Here is a 15738-nt window from a genome sequence, read left to right as displayed (position 1 = left end):
CCCCTCTCTCTCCATCTCCCCCCCCCCTCTCTCCTCCATCTCCCCCCCTCTCTCTCTCCATCTCCCCCCCCCTCTCTCTCTCCATCTCTCTCCTCTCCCCTCTCTCTCCTCCCTCTCTCTCCATCTCCCCCCCTCTCTCCTCTCCATCTCTCCCCATCTCCCCCCCTCTCTCTCTCCATCTCTCCCCATCTCCCCCCCCTCTCTCTCTTCCATCTCTCCCATCTCCCCCCCCTCCTCTCTCTCCATCTCTCTCCCCATCTCCCCCCTCTCTCTCTCCATCTCTCCCCATCTCCCCCCCTCTCTCTCTCCATCTCTCCCATCTCCCCCTCTCCCCCCCTCTCTCCCTCTCCTCTCTCTCTTCTCCCATCTTCCCCACTCCCCCCCCCTCTCTCCTCTCCATCTCTCCCCATCTCCCCCCCCTCTCTCTCTCCATCGTCTGCCCCAATCTCCCCCCCCTCTCTCTCTCCTCTCTCCCCCATCTCCCCCCCCCCTCTCTCTCTCCATCTCTCCCCATCCCTCCCCCCCTCTCTCTCTCCATCTCTCCCATCTCCCCCCCTCTCTCTCTCCATCTCTCCCCATCTCCCCCCCCTCTCTCTCTCCATCTCTCCCCATCTCCCCCCCCCTCTCTCTCTCCATCTCTCCCCATCTCCCCCCCCCTCTCTCTCTCCATCTCTCCCCATCTCCCCCCCTCTCTCTCTCCATCTCTCCCCATCTCCCCCCCCTCTCTCTCTCCATCTCTCCCCATCTCCCCCCCTCTCTCTCTCCTCTCCATCTCTCCCATCTCCCCATCTCCCCCCCTCTCTCTCTCCATCTCTCCCCATCTCCCCCCCTCTCTCTCTCCATCTCTCCCCATCTCCCCCCCCTCTCTCTCTCCATCTCTCCCCATCTCCCCCCCCTCTCTCTCTCCATCTCTCCCCATCTCCCCCCCTCTCTCTCTCCATCTCTCCCCATCTCCCCCCCTCTCTCTCTCCATCTCTCCCCATCTCCCCCCCTCTCTCTCTCCATCTCTCCCCATCTCCCCCCTCTCTCTCTCCATCTCTCCCCATCTCCCCCCCCCTCTCTCTCTCCATCTCTCCCCATCTCCCCCCCCTCTCTCTCTCCATCTCTCCCCATCTCCCCCCCCTCTCTCTCTCCATCTCTCCCCATCTCCCCCCCCTCTCTCTCTCCATCTCTCCCCATCTCCCCCCCCCTCTCTCTCTCCATCTCTCCCCATCTCCCCCCCCCCTCTCTCTCCATCTCTCCCCATCTCCCCCCCCCCTCTCTCTCTATCTCTCCCTCTACAGGTGGTCCTGAAGATGATCAAACATTACCAGGAGGAGGGTCAGGGCAGTGAGGTGGTTCAGGGTGTACTACTGGGCCTGGTAGTGGAGGACAGGTTAGAGATCACCAACTGTTTCCCCTTCCCTCAACACACCGAGGACGACGCCGACTTCGACGAAGGTACGTGAGAACACTGGGTTTGTGCTTCGAATTGGAAAACCTACTGCTGTTCTTTGTGTGTGTGTGTGTCCTTCAGTGTGTGTGTGTGTGTGCTCTGAATGTTCAGTGTTTCTCATTATGTCTCCCGTGTGTCAGTCAGTACCTCATCAGAGATCATTCCTCTGACCGGAGCCCCTGCTGCTTTCCTTATCAAACCCTGTTTCTCCGGGCAGCTTGTTGGCACACAGTCCAACTGACTGACAGTCTGTCCAGAGGAAGGGAAAGGTCTCTCCAATCATGTCCCTCATTTCTCTCACTAACAAGCTACGGTCCTGAATTCTGGGTAATAACCCGAGCATGAGAGGTTGCTAAAAGCTCGTTAGTATCAGAGGTCTGGGTGTATGTTAGTGAGCAAATCAGAGGTCTGTTTGTAGTAGTGAATGGAGAACAGTAACTGAGATATCTAGTAGGTCTGTAGTAGTGAATGAAGAACAGTAACTGAGATATCTAGTAGGTCTGTCTGTAGTAGTGAATGGAGAACAGTGACTGAGATATCTAGTAGGTCTGTAGTAGTGAATGGAGAACAGTGACTGAGATATCTAGTAGGTCTGTCTGTAGTAGTGAATGGAGAACAGTGACTGAGATATCTAGTAGGTCTGTAGTAGTGAATGGAGAACAGTAACTGAGATATCTAGTAGGTCTGTAGTAGTGAATGGAGAACAGTGACTCTGAGATCTGGTAGGGCTGTCTGTAGCTGTCTAGGGAGGAATGGCTATATGGTAGTGACTACTAGTGAGTGTATAGCTGTCACCCAGATGGTAGGATTTGTCCTCTGCCTCTCCCCTCAGTTAATAAGTCCCCCTATGGGTTCCCCTGCAGGAGATCCTGGGATTTCCGTGGCCCGGTTCCCCTTTTTTTTAGGTCCGTTCCCCCTGCCATAAACCCTCACTGTCGACTACGTCTCAGTAGGCCACGCCTCCACCAGACCCGTCTCAGTAGGCCACGCCTCCACCAGACCCGTCTCAGTAGGCCACGCCTCCACCAGACCCGTCTCAGTAGGCCACGCCTTCACCAGACCCGTCTCAGTAGGCCACGCCTCCACCAGACCCGTCTCAGTAGGCCACGCCTCCACCAGACCCGTCTCAGTAGGCCACGCCTCCACCAGACCCGTCTCAGTAGGCCACGCCTCCACCAGACCCGTCTCAGTAGGCCACGCCTCCACCAGACCCGTCTCAGTAGGCCACGCCTCCACCAGACCCGTCTCAGTAGGCCACGCCTCCACCAGACCCGTCTCAGTAGGCCACGCCTCCACCAGACCCGTCTCAGTAGGCCACGCCTCCACCAGACCCGTCTCAGTAGGCCACGCCTCCACCAGACCCGTCTCAGTAGGCCACGCCTCCACCAGACCCGTCTCAGTAGGCCACGCCTCCACCAGACCCGTCTCAGTAGGCCACGCCTCCACCAGACCCGTCTCAGTAGGCCACGCCTCCACCAGACCCGTCTCAGTAGGCCACGCCTCCACCAGACCCGTCTCAGTAGGCCACGCCTCCACCAGACCAGCAACATCAATTCCACCTGCTTTTCAGTCATTTTCATATCAGACACTGGGATGTCATTATTAGCAAAGAAAGGTTTACTCAGGCCTACGGTATGGAGCTGCTTGTCAACACCTGTACATTATTTAAACCTTTTGTTTGGTTAAGTACTAAATGAATATTGTAATAATGCTGTTCTGTAGTCTAGGTCTATCATATAAAAGTTTAAAACCAGATGAAATCTGTAGCCGCTGAATATCAACTGTTGGGGTGATAAGAGCTCTCAGCTCCTCACAGCTGATTGGTCAGTCATGTGTTCTAAGAAGCCCAGTCTCTGCACGACAGTGACCCATGACCCCAACATATAGTGGTGCCCTGTAGTGTACAAAACCAATTTAAATTACCAGACAGCAGAGAAACAGGCTAAAGTGGTATGGGGCAGTAGAGGCGCTTGAAGATTTGTTTGTTTGTAGCCTTGGCTCTGGGAAAAAATTTGACTTTAAAAATAAATAAATTATAAACTCATTTAATGCAATTCTATGTAATTATACATGACTGGAGACTTAACTGATTTTAAAATGTATACTCAAATGATTGGCTGTTTTGACACTGACAAATGGACAATGTGAGATCATTAAAAAACGACCTGGTCTTGAATCCATCAACAGTCGAGGTCGAGGTGTGTGGAAGAGAGACACATGGTACAATAAGCTTTCTAGTTTCACCGACTCGCCCAATGATGTGCAGCTCCCTCACAGGCGACGGCCAATGGGCTCGTGCCTAAAGCCCGTGTCTCTTGTTTTCGTTTGGTAAACAACACTGTTCGAGTCAATAGGTCTATTTGGAAGTTTAATAACATATTTTTTTTGTAGACTACACACAGTCTTTGTCTCAGCAGCTCTCCTAACTGTGCTGTCCTGTGTAACTGTGCTGTCCTGTGTAACTGTGCTGTCCTGTGTAACTGTGCTGTCCTGTGTAACTGTGCTGTCCTGTGTAACTGTGCTGTCCTGTGTAACTGTGCTGTCCTGCGTAACTGTGCTGTCCTGCGTAACTGTGCTGTCCTGCGTAACTGTGCTGTCGTGCGTAGCTGTGCTGTCGTGCGTAGCTGTGCTGTCGTGCGTAGCTGTGCTGTCGTGCGTAGCTGTGCTGTCCTGTGTAGCTGTCCTGTGTAACTGTCCTGTGTAACTGTGCTGTCCTGTGTAACTGTCCTGTGTAACTGTCCTGTGTAACTGTCCTGTGTAACTGTGCTGTCCTGTGCTGTCCTGTGTAACTGCTGTGTAACTGCTGTGTAACTGTGCTGTGTAACTGTGCTGTCCTGTGTAACTGGACAAGGCCTGTTTTTTGTTGTTGTTGCTGCAATGCTGTTCACTGACAGATTTGTTAAGCGTTACAGACTGTAGGCGATGCCTTGTGATTGGACTATAACAATCCACAGCTAGGCTATTAAAAAATAAATAAGCTATCGATCCTCCGTGGCTAAATTATAGACCTACTCCTAGTGTAGTATTCTGAATCATTACATTTATTTCTGAACAGACGGCAGTGATTTCTGTGACTTTGGCCAAATGTATTTCAGTTCATCTCCACCTTACTTCTCATGGCTATGATTCTATCAGGAAGTAAATGATGAAGGACCCTTCCTTCCCATGGCTATGATTCTATCAGGAAGTAAATGATGAAGGTCCCTTCCATGACTATGATTCTATCAGGAAGTAAATGATGGACCCTTCCTTCCCATGGTTCTATCAGGAAGTAAATGCTGAAGGACCCTTCCATGGCTGTGATTCTATCAGGAAGTAAATGATGAAGGGCCCTTCCTTCCCCATGGCTATGATTCTATCAGGAAGTAAATGAAGTTCAACTCTAGAGAGATGAGAGGTGCAGGCTCGTATCTATCAGAGCGAGGGAGGAGAGAGATCATTGAAATATCATCTGGTTCTGTGAGAGATTGAGGCGTACTTCTCTCTCTCTCTCTCTCTCTCTCTCTCTCTCTCTCTGTCTCTCTCTCCACGAGTTGGTCTACAGGCTACAACGTTGCGCACATCATGAACCCGAGCCGGACCAACCCAAATCAATAATTTGTTGTTCCTTCGACCATGAGACACTTAAGTTCAGTCGGGTCAATGCAGCGCATGTAACAATGTTGATGATAATGATGCTGTTTTCACTTTGCTTCTTAATATTTATTTATTTATTTATTTATTTACCTTTATTTAACCAGGTAGGCAAGTTGAGAACAAGTTCTCATTTACAATTGCGACCTGGCCAAGATAAAGCAAAGCAGTTCGACAGATAAAACGACACAGAGTTACACATGGAGTAAAAACAAACATACAGTCAATAATGCAGTATAAACAAGTCTATATACAATGTGAGCAAATGAGGTGAGAAGGGAGGTAAAGGCAAAAAAGGCCATGATGGCAAAGTAAATACAATATAGCAAGTAAAATACTGGAATGGTAGTTTTGCAATGGAAGAATGTGCAAAGTAGAAATAAAAAAATGATGGGGTGCAAAGGAGCAAAATTAATTAATTAATTAAAATTAAATACAGTTGGGAAAGAGGTAGTTGTTTGGGCTAAATTATAGGTGGGCTATGTACAGGTAATCTGTAATCTGTGTAATCTGTACATCTGTAATCTGTGAGCTGCTCTGACAGTTGGTGCTTAAAGCTAGTGAGGGAGATAAGTGTTTCCAGTTTCAGAGATTTTTGTAGTTCGTTCCAGTCATTGGCAGCAGAGAACTGGAAGGAGAGGCGGCCAAAGAAAGAATTGGTTTTGGGGGTGACTAGAGAGATATACCTGCTGGAGCGTGTGCTACAGGTGGGAGATGCTATGGTGACCAGCGAGCTGAGATAAGGGGGGACTTTACCTAGCAGGGTCTTGTAGATGACATGGAGCCAGTGGGTTTGGCGACGAGTATGAAGCGAGGGCCAGCCAACGAGAGCGTACAGGTGACCAATATAAATCCACTAGGTTTCTATAATGACACTATCAGTTTGTTTCTTACACCTGCAAACATCTAGTTTGTCTTTTTTCTTAGCAATTTGGGACCTAAATCTTGTTAGCCGCTAATGCTAATCGCTAGGTAGCTAGCTAATAAATGTACTGAGTCAGAGCAAATGTAGCTAGCTAATAAATGTACAGAGTCAGAGCAAACGTAGCTAGCTAATAAATGTACTGAGTCAGAGCAAACGTAGCTAGCTAATAAATGTATTGAGTTAGAGCAAACGTAGCTAGCTAATAAATGTACAGAGTCAGAGCAAACGTAGCTAGCTAATAAATGTATTGAGTTAGAGCAAACGTAGCTAGCTAATAAATGTACAGAGTCAGAGCAAACGTAGCTAGCTAATAAATGTACCGAGTCAGAGCAAACGTAGCTAGCTAATAAATGTACCGAGTCAGAGCAAACGTAGCTAGCTAATAAATGTACCGAGTCAGAGCAAACGTAGCTAGCTAATAAATGTACCGAGTCAGAGCAAACATAGCTAGCTAATAAATGTATTGAGTTAGAGCAAACGTAGCTAGCTAATACAGCCTGATAATACCAGTGATGGTGTAGACCTAAATCAGCATGTTGTTTGTTCAACAGTATCTTCTAAATCAAAGAGGAATACAAGAAGCACGAACATGTTAGCGACATGAAGTAGCTAAGAGAGAACATTGAATGTAGCCAAAGATTATAGGGTCCCCTAGGAAACACTTATCAACACTTTGGTTCCTACCCTGTCACAATAACTCCTCCCCTGGCATTTTCATTCGTTGTCATGTCAAACAACACTGTATTCAAAGTGCCCACTGTTATTTATATTCTGACTATACATGAAGTAGCTAAGAGAGAACATTGAATGTAGCCAAAGATTATAGGGTCCCCTAGGAAACACTTATCAACACTTTGGTTCCTACCCTGTCACAATAACTCCTCCCCTGGCATTTTCATTCGTTGTCATGTCAAACAACACTGTATTCAAAGTGCCCACTGTTATTTATATTCTGACTATACATGAAGTAGCTAAGAGAGAACATTGAATGTAGCCAAAGATTATAGGGTCCCCTAGGAAACACTTATCAACACTTTGGTTCCTACCCTGTCACAATAACTCCTCCCCTGGCATTTTCATTCGTTGTCATGTCAAACAACACTGTATTCAAAGTGCCCACTGTTATTTATATTCTGACTATAGAATTAGAATAATCATTTATATTTCCATGACTTCAACAGTATACCCAACGTGTTTTGATCCAAATCACAAGTTAAATCATTATTGTAACATTTGGTTCAAAATAAGGTTTTGATTAGTTTGCCCATATCGCGCAGCCCTACGTGGCAGTGTGGAAATTATCTCAAAAGAGAGCAGGAAATGCAGAAATGGATGAAAAATGAAACAAAAATATATATTTTTTTTGGGGGGGGTGAAAGTTGAATTGGACTGTATAAGCCAATCAGAATGGAGAAAGACTAATTGACATCACTTAGTGGCAACACATACATCCTGAGGTCATTCATTACTTATAAAGCAAATTTAGACTTTTTTATAATCTTAAAAACAAAAAATACCGTCAATTTGTCTAGTTTATTCTGTGATATCATATTTTGTCCGTATCACCCAGTACTGAAGGCGACTGACACGAGTTCTATTTAAAGTGGACTGTGTGTGTGTGTGTGTGTGTGTGTTTTTACGAATTGTGTAGCTAATATCGAATCTGTTTTTGACGTGGATTCCCTCTTGTTGGTTTAGCAGGGACACGTCTCTCTGCCTAGTTAGTGTCACACAGTAAACACACACACTGCCTGTAGTGCACTACCCTATGAGTTTCTCTATGGTCCCTGGTCTAAAGTAGTGTACTACATAGGGAATAGGGCCCTGGTCTAAAGTAGTGCACTACATGGGAAATAGGGTCCTGGTCTATAGTAGTGCACTATATATGGAATAGGGCTGTTGTCGAAAGTAGTGCACTATATAGGGAATAGGGTCCTGGTCTAAAGTAGTGCTCTATATAGGGAATAGGGCCCTGGTCTAAAGTAGTGCACTATATAGGGAATAGGGCCCTGGTCTAAAGTAGTGCACTATATAGGGAATAGGGCCCTGGTCTAAAGTAGTGCACTATATAGGGAATAGGGCCCTGGTCTAAAGTAGTGCACTATATATAGGGAATAGGGCCCTGGTCTAAAGTAGTGCACTATATAGGGAATAGGGCCCTGGTCTAAAGTAGTGCACTACATGGGGAATAGGGCCCTGGTCTAAAGTAGTGCACTACATGGAGAATAGGGTGCCATTTGGGACACTCTGTGTACTCAGACAGGGTATACACACCCTCTGTATAATCTCCAGATGTGGTATTGTTTAAACGTTTCAGACGCGAGGAGTGACCGGAATAAGACTGGGCTCAGATGGGTAGATGGAGACGGGTCCTCAGAGACCACCAGCAGTGAGGAGTGACTGGAATAAGACTGGGCTCAGATGGGTAGATGGAGACCGGTCCTCAGAGACCACCAGCAGTGAGGAGTGACTGGAATAAGACTGGGCTCAGATGGGTAGATGGATACCGGTCCTCAGAGACGACCAGCAAGGAGAATCAGGGTTGAACATTCCTGCCAACTTTCCCCAAATGTAAAGTAGAGGACATTCAGCAGCTCTTGAAGGACAACGGAATTCCATGATGTATTTTATTGTTACAAGTAAACACGCTCATTTGGGCTTTTGGCTTTTCCCCAGATTCCTTGTTTTTCCAGAAATCCCGATTGGAGGATATAGCGGCACTAGGGAGAAAGAGACTAGGTTATGGGGAGGGAGATGGGACAGAGAGAGAGAGACTGGGTTATGGGGAGGGAGATGGGGCAGAGAGAGAGAGAGAGAGAGAGAGAGAGACTGGTTTATGGGGAGGGAGATGGGGCAGAGAGAGAGAGAGAGACTGGGTTATGGGGAGGGAGATGGGGCAGAGAGAGAGACTGGGTTATGGGGAGGGAGATGGGGCAGAGAGAGAGAGACTGGGTTATGGGGAGGGAGATGGGACAGAGAGAGAGACCAGGTTATGGGGAGGGAGATGGGGCAGAGAGAGAGAGACAGATTGGGTTATGGGGCAGAGCGAGAGACTGGGTGAGGGGGAGGGAGATGGGTTATGGGGAGGGAGATGGGGCAGAGAGAGAGACTGGGTTATGGGGCAGAGAGAGACTGGGTTAGGGGGAGGGAGATGGGTTATGGGGAAGGAAATGGGTTATGGGGAGAGAGGATGGGGTTACGGGGAGAGAGGATGGGGTTACGGGGAGAGAGGATGTGGTTACGGGGAGAGAGGATGTGGTTACGGGGAGAGAGGATGTGGTTACGGGGAGAGAGGATGGGGTTACGGGGAGAGAGGATGGGGTTACGGGGAGAGAGGATGGGGTTACGGGGAGAGAGGATGGGGTTACGGGGAGAGAGGATGGGGTTACGGGGAGAGAGGATGGGGTTACGGGGAGAGAGGATGGGGTTACGGGGAGAGAGGATGGGGTTACGGGGAGAGAGGATGGGGTTACGGGGAGAGAGGATGGGGTTACGGGGAGAGAGGATGGGGTTACGGGGAGAGAGGATGGGGTTACGGGGAGAGAGGATGGGGTTACGGGGAGAGAGGATGGGGTTACGGGGAGAGAGGATGGTGTTACGGGGAGGGAGATGGGGTTACGGGGAGGGAGATGGGGGCTCGGACTCCAAGTCAGAGCCCCCACATGGCATTCTAAAGGACGTCTCCTGCAGTTGGAACCCAGCCAGGGAACCCAGTTCCACAGCGTTCCACCCAACCTACCCTCTCTGTAATCTCTACAGAGGTTTAATTAAGGAACGGAAATATTTTAACCAGATTTGAGTAAAGAGAGCGACGGGGGGGGGGGGGACTAAGAGAGGGGGATATGGAAAGTGTGGGAGAAAGAGACTGGGAGAGAGAGGAGAATGGGGAGATGGAGGGAACAGTGAAATACCCTTTTGGCATTTGTTTTAATTGGCCAAATGAATGACCTTTAAAGGCCCAAATCTAGTTTATGGCACTGCAGTGAAGCCACCCCAAAACAAGGGCAGTATTTATTTGGGGGAGCTGTAATTATGGAGAGGAATACTTAGCGGAGGAACCCTGCTCTTATGGAGGGGCCCCGTCTCCTCTGTGGCCCTTAACACGGAGGGGCTCCGTATACTGTTCAGTGTTCTGGATCAAGTTGTTTTTAATACGAGGAGAAACACTGCTCTGTCCCTGACTCCAATGGGCTGTCTCCTCTCTGTCCCCTCTCTGTCCCTGACTCCAACGGGCTGTCTCCTCTCTGTCCCTGACTCCAATGGGCTGTCTCTATCTAAACTCTACACCACTACAGTATAACGTGAGGGTTCTATCTAGAATCTACAGCATAACGTGAGGGTTCTATCTAGCCTCTACAGCATAACGTGAGGGTTCTATCTAGAATCTACAGCATAACGTGAGGGTTCTATCTAGAATCTACAGCATAACGTGAGGGTTCTATCTAGCCTCTACAGCATAACGTGAGGGTTCTATCTAGAATCTACAGCATAACGTGAGGGTTCTATCTAGCCTCTACAGCATAACGTGACGTTTCAATCTAGAATCTACAGCATAACGTGAGGGTTCTATCTAGAATCTACATCATAACGTGAGGGTTCTATCTAGCCTCTACACCGCTATAGTATAGTGTGAGGGTTCTATCTAGCCTCTACAGTATAGTGTGAGGGTTCTGTCTAGCCTCTACAGTATAGTGTGAGGGTTCTGTCTAGCCTCTACAGTATAGTGTGAGGGTTCTATCTAGCCTCTACAGTATAGTGTGAGGGTTCTGTCTAGCCTCTACAGTATAGTGTGAGGGTTCTATCTAGCCTCTACAGTATAGTGTGAGGGTTCAGTCTAGCCTCTACAGTATAGTGTGAGGGTTCTGTCTAGCCTCTACAGTATAGTGTGAGGGTTCTATCTAGCCTCTACAGTATAGTGTGAGGGTTCAGTGTAGTTGTCAGCTATAATCCAGGACAGATGAGTCTGGCGGAAACATGAATAATAACTGAATGTAACCGGCTTGATTAGATCACTGCTGACTGCTGGTTCATAGGTTTGCCCTCTCGCTCCATCTCTCCCTCCTTTCTCTCTCCATCTCTCTCTCTCCTTTCTCCCTCCATCTCTCTCCCTCCATCTCTCTCTCTCCTTTCTCCCTCCATCTCTCCCATCTCTCTCCCTCCTTTCTCCCTCCATCTCTCTCCCTCCTTTCTCCTTCTCTCTCTCTCTCTCCCTCCATCTCTCTCTCTCTCCCTCCATCTCTCTCTCTCTCCCTCCATCTCTCTCTCTCTCCCTCCATCTCTCTCTCTCCCTCCATCTCTCTCTCTCTCCCTCCATCTCTCTCTCTCTCCCTCCATCTCTCTCTCTCTCCCTCCATCTCTCTCTCTCTCCCTCCATCTCTCTCTCTCCCTCCATCTCTCCCTCCATCTCTCTCTCTCCCTCCATCTCTCTCTCTCCCTCCATCTCTCTCTCTCTCCCTCCATCTCTCTCTCTCTCCCTCCATCTCTCTCTCTCTCCCTCCATCTCTCTCTCTCTCCCTCCATCTCTCTCTCTCTCCCTCCATCTCTCTCTCTCTCCCTCCATCTCTCTCTCTCTCCCTCCATCCCTCTCTCATCCCTCTCTCCATCCTCTCTCTCTCCATCCCTCTCTTTCTCCCTCCATCCCTCTCTCTCTCCCTCCATCTCTCTCTCTCTCCTCCCTCCATCTCTCGCTCTCTCCCTCCCTCCATCTCTCTCTCTCCTTTCTCCCTCCATCTCTCTCTCTCCTTTCTCCCTCCATCTCTCCCATCTCTCTCCCTCCTTTCTCCCTCCATCTCTCTCCCTCCTTTCTCCTTTCTCTCTCTCTCTCTCTCTCCATCTCTCTCTCTCTCCCTCCATCTCTCTCTCTCTCCCTCCATCTCTCTCTCTCTCCCTCCATCTCTCTCTCTCTCCCTCCATCTCTCTCTCTCTCCCTCCATCTCTCGCTCTCTCCCTCCATCTCTCGCTCTCTCTCTCCCTCCATCTCTCCTCTCCCTCCATCTCTCGCTCTCTCCCTCCATCTCTCGCTCTCTCTCCCTCCATCTCTCGCTCTCTCTCTCCCTCCATCTCTCGCTCTCTCTCTCCCTCCATCTCTCGCTCTCTCTCTCCCTCCATCTCTCGCTCTCTCTCTCCCTCCATCTCTCTCTCGCTCTCTCCCTCCATCTCTCTCTCGCTCTCTCCCTCCATCTCTCTCTCTCTCTCTCCCTCCATCTCTCTCTCTCTCTCTCCCTCCATCTCTCTCTCTCTCTCTCCCTCCATCTCTCTCTCTCTCTCTCTCCCTCCATCTCTCTCTCTCTCTCTCCCTCCATCTCTCTCTCTCTCTCCCTCCATCTCTCTCTCCATCCCTCTCTCTCTCCATCCCTCTCTCTCTCCATCCCTCTCTCTCTCCCTCCCTCCATCTCTCTCTCTCTCTCCCTTCATCTCTCTCTCTCTCCCTCCATCTCTCTCTCTCTCCCTTCATCTCTCTCTCTCTCCCTCCATCTCTCTCCCTCCATCCCTCTCTCCATCCCTCTCTCTCTCCCTCCATCCCTCTCTCTCTCCCTCCATCTCTCTCTCTCTCCCTCCCTCTCTCTCTCCCTCCATCTCTCTCTCTCTCTCCCTCCATCTCTCTCTCCCTCCCTCCATCTCTCTCTCTCTCTCCCTCCATCTCTCTCTCTCTCTCCCTCCATCTCTCTCTCTCTCTCCCTCCACCTCTCTCTCTCTCCACCTCTCTCCATCTCTCTCTGCAGCGATAATTGTGGAGACTGGAGACACACACACACACACACACACACCCTCACACACACACATACCCTCACACACACACACACCCTCACACACACGCCCCCGGATGCACAGAGAAACAAGCACACACCTCTCTCTCTTTTCAGGGTGTTTATTTTAAGTCAAGGGATTAGTTTTCTCAGACATGATCTCTTCAACTGTTCTACCCATTATCTCTCCTTTCTCTCTCTCTTTCTCTCTCTCTCATTTCTCTCTCTCTCTCTCTCTCTCCTTTCTCTCTCTCACTCTCTCTCTCTCTCTCTCTCTCTCTCCTCTCTCTCTCTCCTCACTCTCTCTCTCTCTCTCTCTCTCTCTCCTCTCTCTCTCTCCTCTCTCTCTCTCCTTTCTCTCACTCTCTCTCTCTCCTCTCTCTCTCTCTCCTCTCTCTCTCTCTCCTCTCTCTCTCTCTCTCCTTTCTCTCTCTCTCTCTCTCCTTTCTCTCTCTCTCTCTCCTTTCTCTCTCTCTCTCTCTCTCTCTCTCCTTTCTCTCTCTCTTTTCTCTCTCTCTCTCTCCTTTCTCTCTCTCTCTCCTTTCTCTCTCTCCTTTCTCTCTCCTTTTTCTCTCTCTCCCAACATTCAGTATCCAATATGCATTAACTTAATTTTCCTTTCGTAATGTACCTTCCTTCCTTCCAGAGTTACACATCCATTAGATCATTGATTCAGTCTTGTTTTCTCTCTCTGAGCTTCGCTAATTCAAATAATTTGTCAGTGTCCTTCAAAAGAAGTCAACTTGAGGAAGAAACTGCTGTTTTGTATTGGCCCACCGGCCCAGCCGCATGGCACCAGTGTCATGAAGTGGCATGGCATGAGTGTCCTGAACGGTCCCAAGCCGGCCAACCCGACCCACTTCTGAGGACTGGTTACCAGACCTGGGTTCAAATACTATTTGAAATTATTTCAAATATTTTAGCTGTGCTTGATTGTCATGGACTAAATAGAATAGTTTCTGAACTGGGAACCTGCCTCTCCAGGCTCAAGCAAAAACAAAACATATTTGAACACACAGGTCCGCTGGCTTGCCGTTTCCTGTTTGAAATGTAATCCATTATTCGGGTGTCTGCTGGTCCCTAGGGTGTCTGCTGGTCCCCAGAGTGTCTGCTGGTCCCTAGGGTGTCTCCTGGGCCCTAGGGTGTCGGCCGGGCCCTAGGGTGTCTCCTGGGCCCTAGGGTGTCTGCTGGTCCCTAGGGTGTCTGCTGGTCCCTAGGGTGTCTGCTGGTCCCCAGGGTGTCTGCTGGTCCCTAGGGTGTCTGCTGGTCCCTAGGGTGTCTGCTGGGCCCTAGGGTGTCTGCTGGTCCCTAGGGTGTCTCCTGGGCCCTAGGGTGTCTGCGCCGGGGCCCCAGGGTGTCTGCGCCGGGGCCCCAGGGTGTCTGCGGCGGGGCCCCAGGGTGTCTGCGCCGGGCCCCAGGGTGTCTGCGCCGGGCCCTAGGGTGTCTGCGCCGGGCCCCAGGGTGTCTGCGCCGGGCCCCAGGGTGTCTGCGCCGGGCCCCAGGGTGTCTGCGCCGGGCCCCCAGGGTGTCTGCGCCGTGCCCCAGGGTGTCTGCGCCGGGGCCCCAGGGTGTCTGCGCCGGGGCCCCAGGGTGTCTGCGCCGGGCCCCAGGGTGTCTGCGCCGGGGCCCCAGGGTGTCTGCGCCGGGCCCCAGGGTGTCTGCCGGGCCCCAGGGTGTCTGCGCCGGGCCCCAGGGTGTCTGCCGGGCCCCAAGGTGTCTGCGCCGGGCCCCAGGGTGTCTGCGCCGGGCCCCAGGGTGTCTGCGCCGGGCCCCAGGGTGTCTGCCGGGCCCCAGGGTGTCTGCGCCGGGCCCCAGGGTGTCTGCTTGCCGGGCCCCAGGGTGTCTGCTTGCCGGGCCCTAGGGTGTCTGCCGGGCCCTAGGGTGTCTGCCGGGCCGCAGGGTGTCTGCGCCGGGGCCCCAGGGTGTCTGCGCCGGGGCCCCAGGGTGTCTGCGCCGGGGCCCCAGGGTGTCTGCGCCGGGCCCCAGGGTGTCTGCGCCGGGCCCCAGGGTGTCTGCGCCGGGCCCCAGGGTGTCTGCGCCGGGCCCCAGGGTGTCTGCGCCGGGCCCCAGGGTGTCTGCCGGGCCCCAGGGTGTCTGCGCCGGGCCCCAGGGTGTCTGCTTGCCGGGCCCTAGGGTGTCTGCCGGGCCCCAGGGTGTCTGCTTGCCGGGCCCTAGGGTGTCTGCCGGGCCCTAGGGTGTCTGCCGGGCCCCAGGGTGTCTGCCGGGCCCCAGGGTGTCTGCCGGGCCCCAGGGTGTCTGCTTGCCGGTGCAGCTTGTGTAATATGACCAACCCACTACAAACAAATCATTAAAATCCAGACAGAAATATTTACACAAGAAGCAATCTAATATCACAGTCAAACTCTCAGAATAAATAAAGGAATTCTGTTCTTCAATAGACAGAAAGAGAAAGGACTAACACCATCACAAGGACACCGTCGGTCAGAGAGCTAGAGACGGGGAGAGAGAGAGCTAGAGACGGGGAGAGAGAGAGAGAGCTAGAGACGGGGAGAGAGAGAGAGAGCTAGAGACGGGGAGAGAGAGAGCTAGAGACGGGGAGAGAGAGCTAGAGACTGGGAGAGAGAGAGCTAGAGACAGGGAGAGAACTAGAGACAGGGAGAGAGAGCTAGAGACAGGGAGAGAGAGCTAGAGACAGGGAGAGAGAGCTAGAGACAGGGAGAGAGAGCTAGAGACAGGGAGAGAGAGAGAGCTAGAGACAGGGAGAGAGAGCTAGAGACTGGGAGAGAGCGGGCTAGGGACAGGGAGAGAGCTAGGGACAGGGAGAGAGCTAGGGACAGGGAGAGAGCTAGAGACTGGGAGAGAGAGAGCTAGGGACAGGGAGAGAGCTAGAGACGGGGAGAGAGAGCTAGGGACTGGGAGAGAGAGCTAGAGACTGGGAGAGAGAGCTAGAGACTGGGAGAGAGAGCTAGGGACGGAGAGAGAGCTAGGGACAGGGAGAGAGCTAGAGACAGGGAGAGAGAACTAGAGACAGGGAGAGA

General features: G+C 51.2%; 1 protein-coding gene across 1 annotated transcript in view; it reads left to right on the top strand.

Moving 5' to 3' along the window:
• Positions 1-15738, top strand: part of LOC116359265 (eukaryotic translation initiation factor 3 subunit H) — a 100668-nt gene that overhangs the window by 15351 nt on the left and 69579 nt on the right. Inside the window, exon 2 of the mRNA XM_031811861.1 lies at positions 1284-1440. Within this exon, the coding sequence (XP_031667721.1) occupies positions 1284-1440 (157 nt within the window). The remainder of the gene's footprint in view (positions 1-1283; positions 1441-15738) is intronic.

This window comes from Oncorhynchus kisutch, unplaced genomic scaffold (genome assembly GCF_002021735.2).
Source record: "Oncorhynchus kisutch isolate 150728-3 unplaced genomic scaffold, Okis_V2 Okis02a-Okis13b_hom, whole genome shotgun sequence".
NCBI classification, from domain to species: Eukaryota; Metazoa; Chordata; class Actinopteri; order Salmoniformes; family Salmonidae; genus Oncorhynchus; species Oncorhynchus kisutch.
Note: the sequence above shows the minus strand (reverse complement) of the source record. Positions and strands in the feature narration are given on the sequence as shown.